The sequence below is a fragment of the Anticarsia gemmatalis genome, chromosome 9 (genome assembly GCF_050436995.1).
Source record: "Anticarsia gemmatalis isolate Benzon Research Colony breed Stoneville strain chromosome 9, ilAntGemm2 primary, whole genome shotgun sequence".
NCBI lineage: Eukaryota > Metazoa > Arthropoda > Insecta > Lepidoptera > Erebidae > Anticarsia > Anticarsia gemmatalis.
Window position 1 is genome coordinate 4,900,315 of NC_134753.1, and position 27,629 is coordinate 4,927,943.

The 27,629-nt window shown below is 34.4% G+C and overlaps 1 protein-coding gene across 3 annotated transcripts; it reads left to right on the forward strand.

The window, feature by feature from the left end:
* The first annotated feature begins 115 nt into the window (after positions 1-115).
* Ask1 (apoptotic signal-regulating kinase 1) lies at positions 116-27,185 on the forward strand. 3 transcript variants are annotated; one of them, XM_076118092.1, is made up of 25 exons: positions 116-266; positions 340-545; positions 1,449-1,643; positions 5,915-6,084; positions 6,714-6,992; positions 8,841-9,011; positions 9,475-9,587; positions 10,606-10,807; positions 11,253-11,373; positions 11,858-12,027; positions 12,341-12,521; positions 12,786-12,986; positions 13,521-13,671; positions 14,639-14,853; positions 15,025-15,120; positions 15,215-15,354; positions 15,667-15,816; positions 16,951-17,046; positions 19,069-19,162; positions 19,670-19,852; positions 20,236-20,500; positions 21,451-21,595; positions 21,911-22,027; positions 22,319-22,534; positions 22,851-27,185. In XM_076118092.1, exons 1-25 carry the CDS (start codon positions 218-220, stop codon positions 23,122-23,124), a joined length of 4,200 nt encoding a protein of 1,399 aa, XP_075974207.1. In that variant the 5' UTR covers positions 116-217; the 3' UTR covers positions 23,125-27,185. The 3 variants fall into 3 exon arrangements, with proteins under 3 accessions (XP_075974207.1, XP_075974208.1, XP_075974209.1); XM_076118093.1 differs by having other exon boundaries at positions 11,265-11,373; XM_076118094.1 differs by lacking the exon at positions 16,951-17,046 and having other exon boundaries at positions 11,265-11,373.
* Positions 27,186-27,629: the final 444 nt, after the last annotated feature.

Here is a 27,629-nt window from a genome sequence, read left to right on the forward strand (position 1 = left end):
AATCTATAAGGCAGGTAGCTAAGGAATAAAAAAGTTTCATAGCAGGTATGTGTTATTTTGTGTGTTGTGAACTGTTGTGAATGTGTACTATTCCCATCACTAACGTTAAATAACACAAGCTCGCGAATACTTGTTGTGGAATGTATTTTTTATGCTGCGTAAATTGAATGTGAAATCTGTGTATAAACTATCCAAATGTTAATAAACACGTGAGAAAATGATAACATTCGGCGCTGGGAACAGTTCCTCGGCGTTAGAAGATACAGGTGCGATATTGTGAACTATGTTTTCGGAGTCGTGTGACAGTTTTGGTATTGTATTGTTATGGTTATTTTGTAGGGGAAGTGAGAAGCATCTGCGAGAGTATTTGCAGCGATGGGTCTAACGCGACAGTGCAGCCTGGTGGCTCGAACCAGAGACCTCGTATGGACATAGCATGTGTTTTGGATGTAACACAAACAGTAAACCTTGCTCACAGAAAAAGGGCTTTGGAAGAAGTTCGGTTGGCATCAGAGCTAGTCAACGCAAATTTACATCACATACATGTAAGTTTCAATACAAATATAGATTTAAAACTTGGTACTTTGGTCACAATGGTTAACAAAAAGTTCAGTTTGATTTGTCCTTCAACTATTACTTTCCTGTTCAGAGTGCGAATTTTATTCGTTTGTTTTGGCGGTGTTCATTTAAAATGTAAATGCATTTATTAATTTTGTATATTGACGTTGAAAAATTACCTGTAGACAGCTAGTTGGTATCTTATTTTAAAAATAAACTATTAGATGGCAGTCAGCTGACTAATATTTCAAGTTTTCCCTATTTGTTTTTATGAATGAACTTTGATTTCCTTACTTGCATACTGCAACTAAAGAATATTTGTTTAACGAAAGAAACAGTTGCACCACACTTTAAATCAAGTTTATAATCCAATAGAATGTTGTTTTGCAACCTACAGTTTTCTTAGAATTTAAATTCCAAGATTATCCGTTGTTCCATGGAACTAGTACAAAAATGCAAGCATGTAGTGCTAACTACATACTTCTCACAATTGGTATTTAAGCCAATTGAAATTATTATTTTACTACTTTCTGGACAACATGACCTTGTAGATTAACCTTCTTAAACACACATTATTAACTCATAACTCTGTCTAAATTCCTGATGCCTCCGTAATAATTGTCTGTGGAGCAATCAATAGTGTATCTCACTGCTGATGATAAGGTCCCGGCTTCCAATTGTGGATTTGGCAAAGGACTATTGATCTTTTCTAATTGGTATTAGAATATTTCTTTCTCAATAAAAGCAGCAATAGGCTCACTCCCTCTCACTAATTATAAAACACAGAAAAATGTAAGCAGCAAATTAAATTGTGTTTCCCACACCTTCAACTTCAAGTATAAAAAATGGGATGTGATGTATTTATGTAATAATTGTTGTTTATTTTTCAGTTTGAAAAGCTTGATTTTGGTGAGACAAATGTTTTGGATACATTTTACAATGCCGATGTGGCATTGGTGGACCTCAGCGTGCAGTTGCAGCAGAGTTCTTTGCTGTACCATCTCGGAGTGCGGGAGAGTTTTGACATGAAAGAGAATGTACTGCTATATAACGATGTTGATGCAGACTCCACATTGAGGCTTAAGGTAAAATATATTGACTATATTAATATGTTACGGCATCATTAAACATGATTTAAATTAAAACTAAGCCATAGAATGGTTTTGTTCCTTTCACTCATTCATAATAGGAAAGAGATAAAACATTTATCAGCATTAAACTGAATTAATTAAGTATTATTATCCCTCTAGTTATATCCTTCTACATACAAGATAGTTTGGACATTGCTCCTTAAATGGTGGTTTACCCTGATAAATATTTTCCACTTCATTTATTTTTATTTGGCTTCCATATCCTGCATGTGGTCATCACCCATAATTAGTCATAGTTTTAATTAACAAAATATACTGTCATTAGGTTTTATTTATAAAAAAACAATAACCACATTGCCCACAATGCTCAGTAGACAATCTAAATTGAAAACACATTTATAAATAAAGTTTGTTGACATCAATGTAACCAATATAATTTTATTCTTGTATAGGCAATCATTGAAATGTACCCGTGCTGTAGACAGCTATAAATTATACATTGACCTGCAATCTATATTGATATTTAGACCATCTGCAACCAATTTCGGTCTATTAAAAAGTAGCATAAAATACCCTTGATCTAGACAAAATTTCAATAGATTTTCTGTACATTTATTTGCATAAATGCTGCATAATTACTGTTGATTTACTAAATAAACTAAGCAACTGGTTATAAAAGTCGGGGCTGCCCCTGCCACGATTTGTTTCTACGCACGTGTTGAGTGCACGTGCACGCATTTCGTAGCAGGCAAAATAAAGGAACTAGATGTACTCCTTTTCTTCCTAGATAAACGACAAAATATCCCCTTAATATTGATATACCTACCCTTAGTTCAAAATATCGTTTATTTCATAAACCTCGTATTAGAAATCTTTGTATATATAATTCTTCTGTAAGTGTGTTTGTCACTGAACTTCTCTTAAACGACTGGACCGATTTTGATGAAATTTTTTGTGTGTTCAAGGGGATCTGAGAATGGTTTAGATTATTGAAAAAAGTTTAAAATTTTTGAAATTAAAGACGTGTAGACAGGACAACGTCTGTCGGGTCCGCTAGTAGTCATATAATATGGTGATTTTTCCATTCTGGAAAAGCAGGTTGCTTGGTGACAGAAATAGGGGTGATAGTTTTAAATAAATATTTAATAGGTGTATCAATTAAAATCAATAAAAATGTTGATACAGTTTTGAATACACACAAATCGCATAGTATTTTTTTTTTGTATTTTATACCCCCGACGCAAAAAAGGGATGTTATTATTATTTGATAGCCTTTCTATCATCCGTTCGTAAGTCAATAAACTGGCTTTTCCAGCCATTCGTATTTATTCTCAAGTCTCAATGCAGTGACAATAACAATGAGCCGCTATGTCAATAAATTAAACTCATATCTTGCTTATGTACTGTAATCGAGAAAGTAATTTAAGATGCAGTCCTGTGTAAACATACATGTTATTATCTTATAAACAAAAGAAGTGTCTCGTATATTAAGTGAATAATACAAGGCTATGTATTGTGTGATTACTGTTATTAGACTTAGTACCTATACAATTGATACTCAGGTGGTTTTTCCAATAATTTAAATATTTAACCAACATCCTTATAATTTCTATAACAATGAGATACGTAGATTAGTTTGGGCTACTTCCTCACTCCAATCTATCCTTTGCTTGTCATCACATTCGTCTTATTTAAACACACTTAAAACACAGAGCTTAAAGTTTAACTGCAGTCGTTAATTTGCATTGGTTGTATCGCTAGTGCATTTGGTCATTTGAAAAAATGATTATGCGCATCATTATTTACCATCCTTGAGATAAACTAGACTATTTATCTTGATATCAAATCTCAATATATCTTTTAGTAGTTAACTAACCAAACAACTATCAAAGTGATTTCCTAATTTATAAACTGTATGCAGAAGTACCAAGGCAGCATAATTGCGAAACAGTTTATACTGTACTCGCCAATTCATTGCGAAGGTTGGTGTGTGTAAAAACCCAATCTCAAATTATAGCTTGGTGTTGTTACGACTGTTTTGTATGAATGTTTGGTCAGCCTATTGTCTAATTTCTTAGATCTTTACTTCCCTAGTATTACAAAATGTGGTTTGTTTGTTAGTTAGGCAGAAGAAAATGGTACGCATGTACATAGTTTATAGCTAACGTCAATGTAAAGATTTTAAGTCAAGTTATGCAGACAAAGTCGCGAAATGTAACTATCATTTGAGAGACTGAGGGGTCGGCGCTAAAGTGACGATTGTGACAATGTAGTCGCCATCGTATCATGTAGTTATTGTAAATTGATCCTATTTTTATAATGGAGACAGCGACGGAGCAGGGACGCTTTGACGTTGTATGTCGCATGGGATGCGGGCGCATAATTTGTGGAGATCCATATTTTAGAAGAAATTATAACTACCCTCTTTATTTCTTTTTATTACAAAGTCATCGTATTTCAGATTATGAAGGTGGTAGTCAGGTCAGGTAGATTGAATAGACTTTCGTTCGTGGCTCAAAAAGCCTATGCGGGAACAGCAACGGCTAACCTAACCTGAACTCAATATTGCTTAACTAAAGTTAACTACTGTGACAATTGCAACCATTTGTTTATTTTTCCCAAGTGGCTTTACATATTTTTATACCATTATATACAAATGAATAAGATAGTGACTCAAAACAAAGAAAATTACCCCAAACGGTACAAACCTTTAAACAGTTAACTAAACACTGGGTTTCTCATTCTCACCAAAGAGGTAGTTGTCATACAATTTTCCTATTATTCAAAATATCAGCCAGTATCTGCCACGTAGTTCCTGAATGCACCTCAGCTATTACTCTCAATTTGTCAAATTGTCCTGTGCCCAATCATTCTAGGATGACAGTTCAAATATCTTGTAATTCAATTACTGGTTGACATTTTTATTATTCGGTCTAGTTCTGTAGGTAGTTTGTAAGGATTTATGATGAAATGTGTGGTTCAGAGGGGCTTGGTTTCCTAATTTTTAAACTCAAAGTGTCACTGTATGTGGAAGGTCCGGTATTGCGTAGTCCTGACCGTATTTACTTGCATACTAACGTTATTTAAACAACTCATACATGCAATATATATTTTATGCACCAACCATTTCTTGAACGGTGATGGAAAACATCGTGATGAGACCTTGTAGGAGTCAAATAGTTTCAAACATTTCTTAAGGGCATGCAAATTCCCCAACCCGCACTTGACCAGCGTGGTTGCCTCAAGGCATAACCCCTCCCCCATTCGGGAGGAGATTCTTGCTCAGCAGCGGGATAGGATACTAACGAGTTAAAAACAATACCTACCTTGGAGACAAATGATTGGCCTACATTAAGCAAAGCACTAGTAGTATTTAATCTATAATTATAACAGTCGACGTAAAACGTAACTACCAAAAGATAATCAGTGCTCTCAATTCCTTATTTGTTTAAGGCCACTTATCCTATCGGGTTTTTCCACGTCCCGTCACAAACCCATTGTAAAGTTCATGTGGATTAATATGTTATCTAATCAAGTACATGGGATTTCCATTAGAAACCATGTAATATATTCTATTGTTCAATATACATTGTACTCCTATTTGGTACCAGTCAATACCTGTTCAAATACAATGAGTTTAAGCGTATATGGCGCTGCAGGATCCTAATGGTCGATTTTTATTTGTTTTGAGATAAGAATCTGTTTGCAAAATCGTTCTTGAAATCTGGCCTTCAAGTACGTTTTAGATACTAGGTTGACAGATGGTAAACTTTGAATTAATTTTAAAGAGGTGTTAAGTCTACAAAATTCTGGCTTAATTTTACCGTAATGTTTATGTAATTTCTTCGCATTTCATATAACATACATGCATAATATCACGCCTTCTTCCTATAAAGGTAAACAAAGACCAGAGAACACAATTTGGTTAGAATCTAACAAACTTCCTTGGTTCATTAACATCCATACGTCTTGTCGTTTTATAAAAATGACACAAAAATAAGTAAAATGCGACTTTGTTAACATTCGAATAATATTATTTCATTCTCCCTCTATAATAACGAAACACTCGTTAAGAAAGCAGAAGAATTATATTAATTCATGTTATTACCCACAATGTTTTCAGCTCCACATAATATTTACAATCCAACCAACATTATCCTATACAGTTCCTCTGAAATTCATTCAACAATATGCGTCATATACCTACATAATTAAGAAGAATATAACAAATTACTCATCTCATTCAATACTGGTCTTTCCTTCAGATATCGTTGCCCAACTTCCTGTTCGTGTCTTACAAGCTGACTGATGCTGGTACCTGCGTTACTACCAACCCTGCCGCTACTAAGTTTAAAGGAGAAGATGCCGCTGACCCTAAACAACATTTGACCTTGAGACTGAAGAATATACTGCAAGATGTCGAGGTGCAAACGAAGTGAGTAATTATATTAATATACGTTTAAACTGCCAGTACCTTTTTTTACAGTTAGATAGGTAGAAAAAAAGTGGGGATTTTTTTCTTCTTAAAAACAACTCCCGCACTGCTCTTGTGTCGTGGGGACTTTTACAAACATACAAACAACGGTCACAAAGCACAAATAATTGTTACGTGTGGAAATCGAATCCACGATCTTCCAATGCAATGGTAGCAAAGGTCAATGACTTGTTACTTCTATACGTTTATTCGTGTCAATACTTTAGTACTATTGTTAATAAAAAGGGGAGTTAGGTATATCAGTTTTCAAATAAAGAGTAATCCGGTCGTCGACCGTTTTACTTCCTCGGATCGAATTAAACACTGTTCTCATTCAAGAATAATTTGGCACCTTTCCTTTCCGGGAGTAATTCTTCATCAGCTCAGCAAACACTTATTTTAACCAATTTTTTTAAATTTCAATTTTGATATGTTTTTTTTGGTTATCATACTTTAAAAGTAAAAAACTGATCCCCTATAAGACCACTTGTTTTTTTCAGCCAAATTATTCTTAAGCAATTTTATCTTCTAGCAGTCTTAAAAGCCGTAAAAAAAGATATTAAAAAGTAAATTTTATTCGTCATTTTCAGAGCCCATCTCCAAGAGAAATTCCTATCAGATTTACGCAAAGCCCGCGAGATCTACAGTGGTCAAGAGCTGGCTTCGGTCCTTCACGCGATGCGTCGAAGACTGGACGACCCTGCCGTTCTCTCCGGAGACACGATCCTCAGCATGCTCATATCGTTCCGCGAGATTCAGGACTACGACGCCATCGTCCAAGTGGTCGATGACCTTAAGACCATCATGAATAGAAAGAATTATATGAATATGCCTATCATTAGGTTTATGTACGCGTTTGCTATGAATAGGTGAGTGTAGAATTTTGGCTATTCTAATACGGAAATGTGTTATACAATAGTACTTTGTATTGATGCCAGCTCTGCCGTCGTAAATGTAAACACAGTAACGTAAGTTACTGTGTTTATAGTTTGTTTAGTTCTTTGGAATCAGGAGACCGCGGGCTATTTGAGAAAGTTTTCGGTTTGTTTGTACGATGGATAGTTACCGAAATACATTAAATAAAAACACAGTATTTTTACAAAAAAAACATTTTTTTTAATAAAAAATACAGTATCTGTGTTATTTTAAATTAAATAACAGTATCTCACTACTAACTGTGTTTTTTTAACGTGAATAGATTTTAATTTTTCTTTTTTTGCTTGATTATAACACGGCTTCTATAGTTACTGTGATTGCGTATAAAATATTGTTCATAAATAAACAACAAATACTTGAATAAATCACAGTATCTCATTTACTGTATTACTGATTTTATACGTATTTCTAAGAAACATAGTTATAACACAGTATGTACATACTTACTGTGTCGTAATTTCCCTAATGTTAATATCTTTACAAAGTTACAACACAGTAATAGGTAAAACTTGGTTACAACACAGTAACCGTTGAGTTACCGTGTTGTAACTTAAAAAAGAAAAAAATATTATATTATTACCCTAGCTTAAAACACATTATCTAATTTTATTATTTATACAAATATTGTAAATATTGTTGGACAATAAATATTGTTGGACAACTCTATGGTATTTATACAATAATAATATACTAGATATATATATACAGCATCAAAGATCTAACTATATACTAACATTAAAAGTTGCATGAAATAATATACAATAATTAGTATCTTCATGAGAGCAAAAATTAACCATTAAACTTCAACCGCGTTTTTCTCAAAACGCATATTTTGAAGTTACTGTGTTTAGATTTACGACGGCAGAGCTAGTACCTATTGAATGATTTCTAAGAAATCTATTGCACTAAAAATAACTATTGTTATCGATTGGGATCAATGCAATCTATAACAAAACAAATTTTTTCTTCTGACAACTTGGGAAACCTTAGTTTCGTACCAAACAAAACATGGGTTTGGTTTTTCTTAAAAGGTATAGTAAGCGCCGGCGTTCTATTTGCTAGTGATGGATGTTTTAATGCAATACAATCGTATATATTTCTATCAAAACTCGCGCTATGAATGCGTTTTATTAGAAACCTTTACGGTAAAATCTTGAAACCCATTCTACACCATAATAATGAATGAGCTCACTACCTATCAGAAAGTTCAAAAGTCCTAGCAGCTAGGTACATTTCTGGTAGGACACTAAGATTTTCCGACCACAATTACCTATACGCAACAGATTAATAACCGCAGTAAACGTGCGAGTCACGAGTTGGAATATATTGTAGGTATTGTTTGTTACTACCTAGGTGCATGGATATAGGTATGTTTCAAACCTCAATAATAAGGATGTTACCTACAAACTCTCGCGATTTAGTGAAAATTTACCTTTTGTGAATCGGAAATTGGTTTAATGTTAAGTCAAAATAACGTATTGGTAACACATTACTTAATATGTTACCAATATGTTTCACCCAATACATATTGGTAACATATTAAGTAAAAATATTGGGAAAAAATATCTATCTCTCTTTTGCTATTACTTTGTCAGATAGTTTTTTAAACTGTTTCTAAAAAGACCACATTTTTAGACTAGAAACAATTATTGCCAACTCATAGTTGAACCAGATAAACTATTATTAAAAACATGTAACACCGAAAAACGTCCTCAAACTTAAAACCGAAGCCACCCTATAGTTATAGTTCTATAACTAATACTTCTATGTATGTTTTTCAGGCGGAACAAAGAAGGCGACAGGGAAAACGCTCTGAAAGTGTGCGTCAAAGCGCTCGAGAAGAAAGAGAACAGATTTCCCGATATGTTGTGTTTATGTGGTCGTATATACAAGGATAAGTTTGTCGAATCTCAACACTCGGATAAGGAAAGCTTGAACCATGCTATACATTGGTATGTATGTTTTATCTTCTGTTTAACGTTTGTTCTAGTATTTAGATCATTTGTAGGAAACGGTACTTTCCCGTAGTTATAATGAAAATATAATTGTATGCTTCTTTGTGAAATACAGCATCTAAAGTCGCTTGACTCATTCAGAATCGTAAAATTTCTGAACACAATTTTCCTTTTTGGTATGAAATTTAAAACAATTTTTTTGACTTGTAAGTCTACGAAAAAGGTTTGGCTTTAACGAAATACGATTTGTTTTTTATCTATTTTGCTATTAACTGGGACCGAGACAGATTAAAGAGAGTATAGATCTTTAGTGCAATATTTATACATCCAGACTATTTAATGTGATTATTTTTGTACCCAAGCCCAAATTCTAAATGAATAATATTGTATTGCATTTTATGTCACATAACGAAAGTGAAGGGACAATGATCTGTAACATACATTGTACTATATATTACAGGTACAGACAAGGTTTTGAAGTTCAGCCAAATGAATACGCCGGTATCAATTTGGCAACACTCTTAGTTATAGCAGGAAATGATTTCAAAAATTCACAGGAACTACAACATATAGGTATGTCATTTCAATAGATATTCAAAGCCATACACAATATGGGTATTGTTTGTCATGGCAAAGAGAATTATCTCTCGTCGTTACGAAATATATGAAAAGCTTAGCATTTTTCGTCGCTCTGTGTGTTCTAAGATACTGATAATATACTTCGACGATGATTATGATATCCATGGAATTGTGTCATAGTGACCTCACTACTCTATACCACGACTTGCCTACTCTCTAGAGGCTCTTCGTACATAAAGCTACGCAAATTTTGCGAGATAAATGTCGACCTCCGCTGATTTGTATGGTGGTAGTCGCTAGAATACTAAAACTGTTGAGTATCGGATATCGCGTAGCCTTGTATATGAAGGGCTTTAGACCCGCGGAAAGTAATATAACATGAACGAAATAATTGGAAAATTCGGCTCTTTACGACATAACCACGTACTTAAATTAGATCAATTAAATATACTAAAAATACTTCTATTATATGTCGTTGTTTAACGTGACAGTTTGTACATTTATCTATTACTTTATAGCTGGCTCCCCGCCAGACGTACAGATGTCTAATGGATTACTAATTTTATGTGATCGTAACTCATGTCGCTTTTGATATTATAAATTAGGAATATTATAGTTATGTTATTTTTTATATTTGAGCTAGGCGACGTCGATAGATAGTCGGTTATACAAAAATTATGAAATGTAAATTGAAGAGTTATTGCCTATTTTTTTAATTGGTCTACGTTTATATTTTGCTTTCTTAAGAGAGTTTTTGCAAATAATTTGACAGTAATATAGTAGCAGTTAGTATAGTGGAGTGCACCATACACTGGTATACGCTTTTAGAGCGATGTTGCTTGCATCCTAGTACGAAAATATATTTTTATTTACAGTACAGAGTATTTTTCTAAAACAATAAGAAACCTATTAGGATTAATGAAGCCAGCTTTTGTATTCGCTGATTAATTATACGTATTTAACAAAACATTACCCTCTTTCCTTCTCAGCTAATAGCCTTCGTTTGTTCTAGGAATGGTACTAAACCACTTAATAGGTAAAAAAGGCAGTCTATCATCTCTGAAAGACTATTGGGACGTGGCCACATTCTTTGAGATCTCAGTACTAGCACAAGACTACGTGAAGGCGATACAGGCCGCGGAATGTATGTTCAAGTTGAAACCACCCAACTGGTATCTCAAGTCCACTATTGGGAATATAGAACTTATTGACAGGTATGTAAGATTGGTTGTTTTCTAGCTAAAGCTGTTTTGCTTTTGCATTTGAATCATGCTCATCAACGTCTGTGTTCAAATGTGTATACTTTGTCACAAGTTCAAATAGATTTTATTACTAAAACGTTTAAGATTACGACTAAAATATTGCCTTTAAATAATATGCATCATCCTATTCGTGTTTTTATTTATAAATACTAATTTATATAGGTACTATACTACTACTATATGTATAAACTATGTATGTTTTATAATTTTTTTATAAATTTGACACTGTAAGTCTTCATGCTCTTAAATGTACATAAAGTTATCAAATTGTTTTTCTAACCGTCTCAATTTGTGTTTTTTTTTGTACATACTTCATTCATGCTTCGGTCAATATAATTGCGTGTTAATAGAATAATAACCTTGTACATAGATTCGTACTTTAATAGATAATGCGAAGATTTTGTTATAGATTTAGGAAAAGTGAAGAGATATCGCCGGAACAACAAGTGTTTTCGTTCTGGATGGAGTACTTCGTGGAAGCCACTAAAAGCAGCTGCGAAAATATCATTAGGTTTCCTGTAAGTAGAACACCGTATTTGAGACTATTTTACTCTTTGTTATAGTTCTTTCTTTTCTTTTGGTAATCCATCATGCTGCATTTACCTCCTAAACACTAGTGAGTGATGCACTCTGATAAATTGTTGTCTTGTTCTCTCCTCTACATTTAAAGGACATACAAATATCACAATAAAAATCGAATGCAGCTAAGACAAAGTTGCAACCTTCGAAATTATAAATAACCTCTCAAAAAGATTCTAACATATTATTTCAATATTTGTATGTAATAATTGATAAACAATTTTTAACTCTCGCGACTTTTACACATAATATTATAACGCAACGGGTCTTAACGAGCCAGCCTGTAACCACGGTCGATACAAATCGATCGAAACGTCGGGTAAACAAATAAGATATCCTAACCTTTAACTTTTAATCGCGTTTAAGACCCGTTGCATTATAATTTTATATAATTTATTCTTGAACTGTGTGTTTTATTTCCAGGTGTTAATATTAGAAACAACAAAAGTATACATGCCGTCGTACGTGAACGTCAATATGGGCGCTGAACAGAAGTCTGTAGAGATCCTCAACCTTTGTCTCGATTCTATCAGAGGAGAGTGTCGGCAGGTCCACCGCTGGTTGTTCACCTCTGACATGATAAGGAGCTATAGGTAAGGATAACTTTTTTATATATACTTTGGAATGAAGTCTTAGGTCTCATGAATCAAGTCTTAAGTCTCAAGAATCTCTCTTTGTTTATAGCTTTCAATAGTACCAGTATGTATGATAAGTACATTGTGCTCTAAATCTGAATTACTTTTCTATTTAAAAAATACAGCCTCTTGTTTGATATCAGCAAACATAGGTAGATTTCTGCTTCTTGGGATTTCAATAAGGTTAACTAGACGATACTTTAGCAAAACTTACGCACTGTAAAACTAAATGTCAAAAAAAAATTGTAACAATGCGTATTTCATATTCCAGTTTATACAAACGCGACGAACGTTGTCTATTCCTGTACGTGAGTGAGAATTCTGACGACTTCCAAATCTTCCTGCCGTCGCAATCCTGTCGGGAACGTTTACACGATTTACTCGGAGAACTGACAGCTGATCATGAGAAAGTTACTGATCTCGATACTAGTGTTATGCAGGATCAACTGAAGGTAAGTCAAGTCATTATTTATTTAGGCTTGATATACAATATTGAAAGATAGATCGACTCAATTCATCAATTCGTTTCCTACTAGTCAAGGTTTTTTTATACTTGACTTAATGCTTAATATTGGCGCTAAGGCGTGCTAGTGCAAGCAAAGCTCTCGAAGACGTTATTTACTCTTTCACCGATAGCACATTTTTTTTTACCACTTGTAGAAGTTTTAAGAATACGGATTCTTAGTTACTAAAAGAAAATTGAGTCGTGTGCGCAGTTCGAGTACGAGCTGGACGACTGCAACAAGCGCGTGGTGCTGGGCAAGGGCACGTACGGCGTGGTGTACGCGGCGCGCGACCTCAACACGCAGGTGCGCATCGCCGTCAAGGAGATCCCCGAGCGCAACCTGGGCGACGTGCAGCCGCTGCACGAGGAGATCCTGCTGCACTCGCAGCTCCGGCACCGGAACATCGTGCAGGTACGCGCTGACAGTTTATAAAATTACATATTTATTATCTCAGCTTAGTCAACAATTGCCGCGCAGATCGATCTCTGAGGTTAAGCTACGCCTGCCGAGGTTGTTCTGTGGATGAGTGACCATCTTATACATATCGAATTCCTCTGTGTTTCGGAAGGCCCGTTAAACTGTGGGTCCCGGCTGTCATTTTCGAAGATCTTTGATAGTCGTTAACAGTAGTCAGAAGCTTGAAAGTCTGACCACCAGTTTACCGAAGGGTATCGTGTTATATTCCAGGTATTTGGGTTGTTGAAGTCAGATAGGCAGTCGCTCCATGTAAAACACTGGTATTCAGCTGCATCCGGTGAGACTGGAAGCCGACTCCAACATAGTTTGGGAAAAAGGCTACGCTGATAAAAAAATCATTATTATTATTTCAAAATAGCTCTCAATATGTGTCAGTGCAATTGCTGACTGAACATTTTATTATAGTAAGAACGCAATTAACATGTTGTATCTCATTATAATCTTATCACTTCCCACTTCACATTTCAGTACTTAGGATCAATATCAGAGGACAACTACTTCAAAATCTTCATGGAGCAAGTGCCGGGAGGTTCACTGTCTGCGTTACTGCGATCTAAGTGGGGACCGCTCAAAGAAAACGAAGCTACCATCGCGTATTATACCAAACAGATCTTAGAAGGTAAGAATTGATTGGCACTATTCTTTTAAATGTGGCATCTTAACTGTGCACTACTGTGCAGGCCGCACGTGTATTTAATGAATAAGCTCACACACATTTCGTAAAATCTGTTTTGAATGTGTTGACTGCCTCCGTGGTGCAGTGGTTTAGGCCTCCACGCCGCTGGAGGTTGTGGGTTCGATTCCCTCGCGGAACAATTATTTGTGCGATCCACGAATAATTGTTTCATGTCTGGTTGTACTTTGTGTCCATTGTTTGATTGTTTGTAAAAGTCCCCGCGACACAAGGAATTCTTAGTGCGGGAGTTGTGATTTCAAAAATAAATAAATAAATAATAGCTATTACTTGACCCGAAGTGCCAAATTTTCTTTTCCTGTCAGGTGGCACATTGACATTTTTTTTTTATACATTTACAATACCACTTTATCTATAGGAATTCAGCACGAATGTGTAATGGTGCAATGTAACGTATTTTTTTATAGCTCTGATCTAATCCCAGTAGCATTTAAAACTTGAAACTGTCAGCAGTAGCTAAAAAGACGTTGATATCGGCATTATCGGTTCTAAAATAACTCTGACGAATATTCAGATTAGATTAGATCGAAATCTGAAAGTGTGACCTTTTATCGACGCGTTAAAACTGCAGTTAGTTTTAGACCACAATCGTAGCAACATGGCTGTGAATGTTCTACACTTTACGAATAGCTTATCCAATAAATAAAGCGACAAGAACTCTGTAAAAACTCACAAGATTCTACTAGACAATCTAATAATAATGATATTCCTTAGTTGGTGAAATAGTGAATAAATCACACAGTGTTTATAAACAGAGAATAGATTCTATTAATTCTTTGCTCTCTTACTACACATACGGAAGTAATGTATGTAGATCCTATAAGACAGTATAAGATGTCAATGACATAGGAGAAAAAGACGAAAATAATCTAATTACATATTTTTATTTCAGGCTTAAAATACCTCCACGATCAAAAGATAGTTCATCGCGATATAAAAGGTGACAATGTACTAGTGAACACATACAGCGGTGTAGTGAAAATATCTGACTTCGGTACATCAAAGCGGCTCGCTGGTCTTTGCCCGTCGACCGAAACGTTTGCGGGCACATTACAGTACATGGCCCCTGAAGTTATTGATAAAGGACAGAGAGGATATGGCGCTCCGGTAAGTATTATGTTTGTTTAATCCAGCATATCTCGAAAATAGTTCTACAGGTACTGATGTGTTTTTAAACATTTGAAATTATTTTGTGTTGGCCCGTTTTTCTATGTTGTTTTTTTTATAATGGTGATGTAATATTTGTAATAATTTTTTAACTGGATGTCATTGTTTCAGGCTGATATTTGGTCTTTGGGATGTACAGTGGTAGAAATGGCTACTGGTAACCCGCCATTTATCGAACTGGGGTCGCCACAAGCAGCTGTGTTCAAGGTAAAGCTAAAATGTAATAACTAAATAAGTGTTGAATCTTAACATTATTGCGATCACAAATAATAGTCTCATCGTTTATCTGTATATGTTATAGGTGGGATACTATAAAATGCATCCAGAAATTCCACATGAACTATCAAACAAGGCTAAGAACTTCATACTGCGATGTTTCGAGGCAAAACCGGAAGAGCGCGCCACCGCCGCTGAACTATTAGAAGACCCGTTCCTCTGCGAGTATGTTTTAGTTTAAATTTATTTTCGTTGTTTGCTAATTATGTCTAAAATCTGCCAACATTAAAGTGGTTTGCAGAATGTTTACAACCGGAGAATGTAAAGTGCCTTCACACTAATTGACTTCTCATAATAATTAAAGATATTGGACCAACGATGTTTAAATTACCCAATTTATCACCTAAACCTTCATAATAAAGGTGTAACTGATAAGTCCCCCAATATAACGACTTCTTATAAGAAAACCAACACATCTAAAACTATGTAAACATACTCAAACTAACAATTTAACACATAGTATTTCATATGTTACAGAAAGAAAAAACCCACAAGCAGGCTAGGTAGTAGTATGGACTACAGTCGTAGCATATCAGTGCCGGCCGACAAAGCGCGCCCGGTCACCGCCCAGAAGAAAATCTCGGAACCAAGTATAACTAGCAATCTCCCCAGTTCCCCAGAAATCGAGTAAGTGGAAAATTGGACTTTATTACTAAGCATATAAGTCTTGCCTTAGTTTGCAACGCATGGTAATAAATTACCTAGTTTTGTTTCTATACTAAAGTTCAAATGTAATCCTTATGCATGGGCTTAGGGATTGTTTCTGCCTAGCGTATAGTTAGCGCGCTATATTATATACTTTAATTGGAAAACAAGTGTCATTTTCGAGCTTTTTACATTCCTATCATTTTATTGTTAAACGACAAAAAATACACTGTAAAACTTAAATTGCTCGTTTTCAAAATCACTTAACTACAGGAACAATTATTTTGCGCAATTTAATTTGTTAGAGGTATTAGTTTTAGTTCTGAAGTAAGGATTTATCAAAAATCCGACTTACTATATTAATTGCCATTTAGAATAGAGCTTTGAAGATACCCTATATTTTGGGAATTATTTGTAATTTAATTTGCATTTATACAGTCGGCGAGCTAACTCTACGCTAGATGTGAATCCCATAGTTTTAAGATTTTATGATGTTTTTTCTTTCATGTTTGCGTTGTGTGATGTTGTCATATCATCATACATATTTCGGTGAGAGGGAGCTTATGTATTGGACAGTTTTACTGTGACGTTTATTGTGGTATTGAGTTCTACATGAAACGAATTGGCATACATAAACTCATTCGCCCTCGACGAATTATTAGTCTATGAATCACTTATTTAGGTAGTCGTGTCACACATTCTAATATTTTATAGATATACTGTCAGTAATCAAACGAGTACTTCGATTAAAAAAGAAATTTCAACCGCTGAGTTAGTTGAAAAAATGTATGACACGACTCTAAATCTATGTTTTTCTAGAAAACAAACATAATCTCTTATAAGTGTAATTGTGTTTTGTCGTATACATTATTTTGCCTTCACACTTACTGTATCGGCTCGATCGCGAGCATCTTAAATTCTAGAGGAAATAGTCTTAAGAATTAATAAAAAATGGTACATTACAGTCAGCAGACACTTCGTCGTCTAATGTGAACGCACAATCACACTTGTATGAGAACATCAACATTAACAAAAACCAAACGTGTTATATAACACAATTGTTTTAACACTATGTCGATTGCTTTGCACCTAAGTGTGTTTATTTCCCCCGTCAAGGGTGAAAACGATCCGGTCTAACCCGACAATCACTAGGACGGCCTCGTCGATGCTCTCACCGATACTGATATACCCACCGGACTTGTGTAACAGCAGGTAAACTATTTCAACTATTTGATGTTCAAAATTCATAGAATACTTTATTTTTTTGGAACAAAATTTCTAAATTTGTTACTGGCAACTTTTTGGGAGATAGTAATGAAAATTGACAAGGGTTTTGTAAATAACCGGTCGTATATTACTGTCTTACTAATACACACCGTGTTAGCTGTGATCAGTTATAAAGTGTTTTGTCTTTTTCACTCATATACAGTTTTAAGTTTGATTGAAAGTGACAAAACGCTATGTAACTAATCAAGAGCTTAACCGCCGTTTGTTAGTAAGACAGTAAGTATAAAAAGCTTTGTATTCAGAACATCTAGTATAAAGTATTTATGCATTTACACATAGTTTAAGCCACTGAAATCTCTTAAGTTATGCGTTCTGTACTACTACTTCATATTTTGGTTGAAGCTAAAGATGTATTGATGATATATGAATACTAAGCTTTATCATAGCGTAATTCTTCGTATATAATTAAGTTATATGTGCACGATAAGTACCAATATTGCATACAAAAGCATGAATAAATACTGTCTTACTGTTTAGCAAATAAAAATGTCTATTTATTAGTCTGTAAAATTATATGGAGCATTGAATAGTATAAAATATTGCATTCTATGAAGGTACATCGCATTATACTGCTTATTGTTCTGCACAAATAAATATTGCACTCGCAACCCCTAGATAAGAAATTATATAAATTATACTACTTCAATTGAATTACTATCAGAGGAACAAACAATTACTTCTATCAATAAGTTTAATAACATACTAAACTGAGTTTCATTTACTTATTAATTTTTAAATAATTAAGGCCTCCAATAGCGCGATTCTTTACAACTATCGAGTATCGACAACCGGCTAGCTATCGAAAAAATATTGTATGAAAATCTGATCAGCGCCTCTAACGGGCTTTGTAAGGACTAGTTTGGCAGTACATTTTAAATGTAAAACTTTCGATACTCGACAGTACCGACTGTAGAGGATTGCGCTACAGCACACGGAACGCGGTAGCGGGTCGTAAACAGGTTGCCAGCGACGCGGCATCTGCGCAAGAGCGATCTTTGTGCTTGCTACTAAGGGAAAACATACAACATGATGCGCCTCACGCATCTCAAGACCCGTTTCCGTTCCCGCGTACTGTGTGTTGGAGCTTTTAAATATTTATTTTTGAAACTTAATATTTCATTTAGTTTCTACGAACACTAAATAATGTTAATTTCAATTCAATCAGTTTAGTTTGGCAACACATTGTAAGCACCAGTGTACATACTTCAACAGATCTTTGTAAATAGTTTCAATATTGTCGCCCACTAACTTTATCAATAATCATGTACAGTCAATGTGTCACAAATCACAATACCGACCTGTGGTTTTTGTTTCAAATCATCTATCGAATCTACTTCTATTGTTTTATGTAAAGACTCACTCATGATGCTTCCTCTAACTCGAGTACTGTTCAACTAACTTTGTATATTTTGTAAAGCTAGGACTTAATCACGACCATTGTGCTTTTTATACCATGGTGCAAACTGAATTAAAGACAAAAGAAAGTCCGCTTTGTACCTGATACAGTACAATACGGCACTGACGACTATGTTTTTAAGCAGTCTTATATTGATTTTTCCATCGGGGATAACTTCATTTCAATTATAATTTTGACAGATAAAACGTTAATATAATATAACAATATAGCATATTATACTATGAATAAAGTAAAAAAAATGTGGGTGTCGCTAGCCACCAGTGGCTGTGGTCGGTGGCCCGTTTGCGCAGACCCTAAAAGTAAGTGACTATGAAAAATTACTGTAGTCTACAGCTGTATCAGATTGCACTATGGTATAAGAAAATGTTACCTATCCTTTTCTATCAACTCACAGCAGACAAGGACACAATACTTCCAGGACACTGTACTTCAATGATTCTTCGGAATCTCTATCGGGTTGGCTTCAAGTATTTTTATTTCAAAAACTTTTTTTAACAAATTAAAATAATAGAGATACGCTTATGTTTTAGTACTATGCCCAACACGCCATCTACCGATGAAATGGATAGCAGTGACACGCTGCTTAATAGAAGGAGTTCGTCTGGCGGCCTTTTATCTCCTGAGGTAAGAAATTTCTTAAATATAGCTGACCCGCGCGTCTTCGCTTTCGTCACATAAGAGAGAATAGTTCATAATTTTCCCCGTTTTTTGTAACATTTTTTACTGTTACTCTGCTCCTATTGGTCGTAGCGCGATGATATATAGCCTATAGCCTTCCTCGATAAATGACCTATCAAACACTGAAAGAATTTTTCAAATCGGACCAGTAGTTTCTGAGATTAACGCGTTCAAACAAACAAACAAACTCTTCAGCTTTATAATATTAGTATAGATTAGTATAGATATCGTTTTAAATTTAATTTTGAGGTAAATACAGATTTGCAAAATCAATTAATTTGTCAATACATTTCCAATAGAGCAAGACTTGCCTGGTATTTTGAAGCAAATATTTACATACTCCTGTAAACTAAGTGATTAGCAGAAAAAATAAGCAAATTCTTAATATCATAATCTATTAGATGTTTGTAGACACATATTAATTTAACTATCATTTCTCTTTTTACCTTTCAGGTGGATATGCCTAACGTGCCTCGTTCTTCAATAGACGTAGAACACGACGGGTTCTACTTGCTAAAGAAGGACTCACAACGCCGTCTCACTCTCTCGCGCGTGTTAGAGCAGGATGGAGAGAAGATCTGCAACAAATGGATGCTTAGCATCATGCAAGACTTTGGCACGACTGTACTGACTATGGTAACTATGAAATAAGTTTTTTTTTATCTTTTACTGATTAAAGGCACCTACCATAATTTTCAAATTATCCTTACAAACTTATTTAACTTAGACCTTGCTTCACCACCTTTATATCTATCAAGTTATCAGATTAATTTTTGACAGTTGTTTCTTTAGCAAAGAGTTTTCCTGACAGTCCTCACACTTATTCATGGATTGTGAAACTAGCCCTTAATATTAAACTAGCCCTAGCTGAAGAAGTAAATTTAATAAAATGCAAAGATATACGCAAAAATGAGCAAAATGCTCATATAATTCTGAAAGTCTTTAAGCAGATTTTTCAAGATTTTGTATTATAATTGAACCAATATTCATAATCAATACAATTCTTTTCTTTTTCCTAGAACCATCTAGAAACTCTCCGCTGCGCGCTAAAAGACTACATAATGGATCAGAACAGAAACGTTATAGAACAAGTTTTTACTTCATTGAAGGAAGAGCTAGATTTTGACTCGAATGCCATCAATGAGTTACATTCAGCCATATATATGTTCCAAGAAGCTGTTAATGCGGTGTTGAGGATGCATAGTATTAAACCTCATTGGATGTTCGCTTTGGACAATCTCGTGCGGAATGCTGTGCAAGCTGCTATTACTGTTTTATCGCCAGGTATGTGTTTTAATATATTTTCTTCTCTGGATTTCGGGTTTTGTGTTGAGTGTTGGGTAAAGGTTTCCTTTCGGAATGTGAGACGCGGCAAACCTTGAGCCCTCCACGCTGGCCGAATGCGGACTAAAAAGACTCATTTATCAGTTTTCATTTTTATATTAATTTATTATTGACTGGATAGTGAAAATGTACTTTCCCGCCTAAGTCTAATTTGAATTATCATGAACAAGCCTAATTCAAATCAAATTCTATATAATTTCAATGAGTATTACTCCACATTAGTGACTTCCCACTAAATATAATCACGAGCAAGGAAAAGACACATGACACATACTACGATTTGAACACATGTGACTTCATAATACACAAACAAAATTGTAAACGACGCTTATTCGTCAACGAAAGTGTGGAAATACTGAAAAAATATATGATTGTACATTTGGGAAACCCGCCAATTTAGTAGTAGTAGTTCGATAGTAGCTTTTGAAAGAACCGGTTTCCACTCAGCGCGTTTTAAAGCGCGCTTAATAATATTCTATGTTTTTGGGAATCTAATGAGAAGCGTATTGCTCGAAATATCGAATATATCTAAAAATATCCAATATTGTGATCATCGCGGTATTTATTAGCTTTTAAACCCGTGAATCTTGTCGCCTGCTTTTTGTTTATACAAGCTTACTTCGCTGTTCACTTCTCTTACCTATTGTAAGACCATATTTTATTAGTTATTTAAGTTGTTAAAAGTTAATAAATAAGTGAGATACAATTATGATAATTTAAAAAATTACATGTAGTTCTTTAACGTTATAATAACGTAAAACATAGTTTTAAATTCTATTAAAATAAAATATATTGATGTGAAAACTACACGCAAGGGTCTGTATCGATAGACTATTTATCTAGTTTTTAATATTTGTTTGACTAACATTATCTTTATATTTTCCTTACAGAGTTAGGTGCAAACTTAGCAGGCCAAGAGACGTCGGGTCGTCGATCAGGACCTGTAGCGCCTGACACTACACCTTCAGCGATGTCTTCCGCGGCGTCGGCAAGAGAAACTCACGTCTTACATGCGCTCAGACATGAAAACCAAAAGTAAGAAACTCAACGCGAACAGCTTCTTATATAATTTATAGTTTATTGATAATATCATATGAATCAGTAGCTCGATTCTCTACTACTATCGACAACCGGCTAGCTATCGAAAAATTTTGTATGAAAACTTATCAGCGCCTCTGGCGGAAGTCGTAGGAACTATTTTGGCAGTACAATTAAATGTCAAACTCTCGATACTCGATGGTTCGAATTGTTGCGAATCGCGCTATAGCACATTTTTGTTATGGCTTCTATAATATTTAATTATTATAGAAGAATTAATATAATATACCATCGCACTCTGTGTTTTGACAGATTACATCAAGAGTTACTGGAAAGCTACACGCAATACCAGAGCCTACTCCGACAGATGTTAGAGGAACAGAAGATGCACACTATGATTCTCAGAGAATTGGTAGAGAAGAAGTCACGGTAAGCATATAGTAGTCTATAATAGTCTATTTTTACAACAATAATACACATAAACATGTAAAATACTCAAACAAATGTTTCGTTTGCTTCATAAATAGGTGTAATTCAAATCATTTATTTATTTTGGTCAAATGCAGACCCTTATTATATAGTCTTTACAATTACTGAAACTACTACTAGCTCGGAAAAGGGGGTAGAGCCTTATGAGAAGAGCTAGCAAAATACACTATACTCTTTACGTTGCCATAAAATAAGCGCGGCCTCTACTTATATATCTTATTCTCTTTTCAGTGGCAGCACTCCCGAAGTAGTAGTAAGCGAATGCGAAGATACATCAGTAGGTGAAGGCAGCACTGTTGATAGTGAGGAAGCTACGCGGCTACGAGACTGGGTCTCGGCGCGAGGTCTTCCGACGCACGTAGCCACGGCGCTGCTACGACACTGCTACGTGCTCACTGATCTGCTACAGCATGCGCAGAGGGAGGATATTGCGAGGTTGCAACTCAAGTAAGTAATCGTTACTATGACATAAGTAATGAGATGTTGAAAATTCTTACTGTATTAGCTTTTATTTATAGTTTGATCATGGCTTCTTTATTTGTGGCCTGTTTATTACCCTAAAACTGAACTGATAGAAATGAACAATCATTCTCAGTTTAAGCCATCATGAGTCTTTTCTCCTTGTTAATAGATGCGTAACTTGAAAAACCGAGGCTTGGGAAATATACATCTAAAACATTAGCCTTCTACAAACTATAAGAAATTTGAAGAAATAAGCGTTTCGACATGTTTCTTAAATTAAACTTTCCTTTTAACTTTAAAGGGGTGGTATCGAGCTCCGTCTATGGCGTGCGATCCAAGAGCACCGCCTCCACTCAAGCCCCGCCCACCTACGACGTACGAGCAGCACAGAAACAGACATCGACAACAACTCCATAGTCGTAGTCGAATGCAACCGCTGCAAAGCAACCCGTAGAACACTCTCAAACAATTCCTCCTGCTCTAACAACCCAACGATCGTTATAAGAGACCAACAAATTAACGGAGATGACACCGTAGCTGAGTACTACGGAGATAACGGAGTTGTGAATCTTTGACTACTGCGCGGATGGTGCACTCTGCAATAAGGTCTCAGTATTTAGGGAATGACTAGCGTAAAAAGGCTCAAATAATTGCTAAAGGTTTGTAAATGGTGCTAATTATTTTTTGTTACTTTTTAAGCAATTTCAAGTCACTTAATATTTAATAGCTTTTGTTGCGGGTAGATAGAAATTACTCGACTCAAATATAGTACTGCACATATGACTTTTTAACAGTAGCAATATAAAACAGCACTTTTGCTTACAGCTGATTTATTGTAGTTCCTGGTCGTTCCCGATTGTTAAAGTGATAAGCAATTTTGAGACAATATCACCTATTATAGTCATGTTTCCCACTCGTATTGAATAGTGTAGGTTTATATCGATAAAGTAGATATGATTTTGTAAAATCAAAAATAGTTGTGCCCGTTAGAAATTGTAGTGTTTGAAATTCTAACAAAATTAGCGGTCTATGCAATGAAACCGTATTCATAAAAAGCTTTAAAAACACACTCCTATTATGAAATTCGTAAATTTTACAGTCCAATCGTTGTTTTAACGAGATTGTCACTAAAACTTCCATTTATTCCTTTTGCGAAGATAGCTAGTTGTAATAGTACAGAATTCCTAAGGTTTCATTGTGTAGACTAAAGCATTGCTTCCGTAACAACTGTAGTGTGTTCGCTTCGTCGAATTGCTATTGCTCTCACAAGATTAATAAAAGCTAACGCTTGAGGCCTTGAGTGTATCATCCGAATAATTCACGTGTAAATATAGCTTCATATTTATTAATTATCACTAGTCCTTGTAAATATTCTTGTTAAGCATAATATTAAGTTACGAACCGGTGGTCGATTGTAACTCAACTTTAGTCTGCATTACGACATAAAGCCGATACAAATCAATAAATAACTTAAACGTGAACTCTATGTGTACGACATTCGTGCATCGGATTCGATGCGTGCACGAATAAATGATTTGCACGCATTATGTGCACCTGTAGTCAGCGTAAACAAATTCAATTGAAATGTCGTAATAAAATATGTAGGGCTATAATAGTAATAGGAAAATATCAAGTAATTTATGTAACTTTCAGCTTACAAGTAAAACAATTTGATATTAATTGATATACACTGTCGACATCAAATAAAAATTGTCGCTCAAAGCGTAATGTGTAGAAACTACACTACAAATATGTCTTAATATACGCTTTCACGCCTAAAATGATAAATCGAAAATAGACTTAGATTAAACACTTCATGATATAACAAGCTTCTATATTAATAGAGCATTGAATGGGGCCTAAAAGTTTGTATAAAAATCATAATTTACACTCGAAAAACTTACTATTTTGAATGTAAAATATCGCACAATATCATTAGAATGGTGCTACTGCGTTGTGATGATAATATTAATAAACGAGTGCCTTTTAGCGCTTATAGTGTTCACAGCTCACAAATATTAAAGTTATGCGTTATACAGTTACTTATACTAATGTTGCGAATTAGATAGCACTAGAGGTATATTTATTATGTGCTAAGTGTCTCAATATATTGAGTTAAATGTTAGAACCACACGAATATTGCACGCGCAGCTATAAATGTCATGAAAGTAAAAAATAGTTCTACTGTATCTTGTTATTACGAAAGCGCAGAAAATCGTATCAAGACGAACGTTCGAACGATTGACGTCACTATTTCTTAAAAATGACGCGTATTTCGATCGAATTGATGAATGAATTTGTTTAATAAAATTGATAACCTTGCGAACTAGCAAGTTCATTTCTACATTTAGTACCTTCGTCACTCCCCGGTCGAAGTAAAAGTCTTTATTAAAGCAACAGTAAATAAATATTGTTGTATTTTGCAAGCTTCAATAAAGCTCGTACCCTGTATTTTTCTGTACTTGTAAACCAGTCTTTTGACGGTCTTACAGTCTGCACATAGAATGAGTTTTCGCAAGACTATAAGTCAAACTATACGGGCGGATACGCACAATAGAAACTCGCACGCATTCGAACGTACGAAAATGAACTAGTTCGTACATACGCCTGTTAAAAAATCGCTTATAAAGCTATCATGTAGTGAGTAGTTTTACGTGTTCATGTTATTCGCTAAGACTTTAATATCAAAACGACTAAAGCTAAACGTACGTCTATTTACAAAGTGCCCCACAATAAAATTTAATATAAGAATACAATATTTTTCTAATAAGATGCTATCATTGTTTTGAGTGCCATACGTACATATATCGCTATATATTAAGATATTGTTATTAACTGTAAATTTTATTATAAAACATGATCTGAGCGCTATAATAATGTGAATTGTAGCTAGTGCTAAACGTATATACTTTTTGTATATTGTATGTTTCACATAACCTTTCAACCAAATAATAAATCATTGTGTGATTTTGTGTTAACAAGTGTCTTAACAAACTTAGCTTATGCTATTGCCTATAACTATCATATTTAAATCTTTGGCGTAACTATTCAGCTTAGACCATAAAAAGAAACCTACACACAGTTTCATAGAATTTGAAAGCTTACTCGCATTATTTTCAGTCCCGCTACATGGCATATGAGGACTTCTTTTGTCTCTCACTGCCTTTTAAAGAAGCTATTTTGCCGTCTATTTCGCTCTTATTATAGAGTCAAGCCGATAGTTACCTTCAACCCAGTGCCCTTTAAACATCCATTTTTGTCGTCGATATTTGCTGTTTTAAATATTTCTCCGTAATAAAATTACAATGAAATAGAGTACTCTTATATAATACATGAGTCTCAAGCGTCTAAATATAATAATAAAAGGACGACTTCCTCAATTTTCTGCTCTAAAGAGCTCTAATATGTTACGCTACTGATTTTAACTAGGCAACCTAATACTCAGTAATACTGTTATGAAGTACAAATATCTTATGTAATACATAACATAAGTAATAGATACTTATATATTTACAATATATAAAAATACGCTTGGTTATATTCGGGATGAAACCCCAAATAATGTGGGTGCGCTTGTCAAACCTGATATGTGCAATTTTAGAATTACAAAACGACGCAAATACTGTTTTTGGTAGTGTATTATGTTTGGAAAAAACAAGTCAACATTTCACAAAAGACAATATTTTCTACCATATTTTGTTATACTATTATTATTATCCCAACCTGCCCGTGGCCAGCGTGGTGCACTAAAGATCGACACGCTTCCTCATTCTGGGAATATAAAAAAAATCCGGTTCAATTTTTTTATGTCGTTACATTTTAAATTTTACAATTTCTGGGCCGAATTAAAATTTTTAAAATGCTCATATCAGGTTTGACAGACACCGACGATAAATTGTTCTTAGTTTTAGATTTAAGTGTTAATTTCAACTCGCTAAATTGTTAATTTGAGCTAATGTAAGTAGGTACTAAAATAATAGCTTTAATTTAAAATCATTAATAAGGTAAGCGTAATAATTGTTTTTGTTTGGATTTTTTAGGTTATTTTCAAGTTTGTACTATTATTGTATGGGAGTATGAAATTTTGATTCTCACGTTAAATTAGAATGTCTAATTAATAAATATTTAGATCAAAACATCAACTGCATATTTCATACTGTCATTTCTTATTCATAGTTTAAAAGTATTGTTTGATATACACAGAAAAAAACCAATCACAATTGATTAGTTTGTTCTAAAGGAATGTTTAGTTTCTCAAAATCTTTGTTTTTGTTTATAAATCAGATTACCTATATGAAAGTAAAAGTCTTGCGTTGGTTATATTTAAAATGATTTAGCAGAAGATACCTTTATTATGAATATTTTTTGTTAAATAATCCCTTTGGAATTATAAGTTTCAGTCTTCCTTTTACGGTAGACTTTTGTCTGCAATCAAAGAGTCTTTACAAAAACGTCAATTTCTTTATACATTATTGTATTCATTGGTTCTTTACTACACATATGTATTTACTTAAAACATGTAAATCAAAGTTCATTGGACCTTTACGTCAATCAATAACTATACCTACTCTTAGGTAAAATCTGCCCATATATTTTATATGATTTCTTTGAGTAGCTAATTAATAAATGATTAATGATGAAATATGTACTTTTTTACCACCTACTTACCCATTTTTTTATCTTACCTTTACCTATTTTAGAGAAGAAATAGAAAGTATACAAGGCTTGGCTAGCAGCGTCGTAAACTCACACCGAAACTACCTCTCAAGAGAAGATCCTTATCAATAGAGGCACAGCAAAAAGCTAACGCGATTTACTTTAAGTAAATCAGTTTAGCTAACGGCAAAGCAATCAAGACAACGGAAATTTTAATGAAATGTTTCAGTTTTATTAACCGAAAATAATTAATTTATCCAAAATATGGCAAGATACTACACAGCAAATAACCCTGCTTTCCTTTTAGTATAAGTCAGTACGTCTTATCCATACATCAAGCAATAATAGTTGCAAGACTTTTTTAAGTATTACCTATTTTATAGTTACTTAACTGCCGTAGTACAAACCCGTGGCAAATATCCTA

Coding starts and splice junctions, on each gene's coding strand:
- Ask1 (XM_076118092.1), top strand. CDS start 218: ATGATAACATTCGGCGCTGGGAACAGTTCCTCGGCGTTAGAAGATACA. Junction 15,817..16,950: donor CCCAGTTCCCCAGAAATCGA/GTAAGTGGAAAA, acceptor TCCCCCGTCAAG/GGTGAAAACGATCCGGTCTA. Junction 21,596..21,910: donor CTCAGACATGAAAACCAAAA/GTAAGAAACTCA, acceptor GTGTTTTGACAG/ATTACATCAAGAGTTACTGG.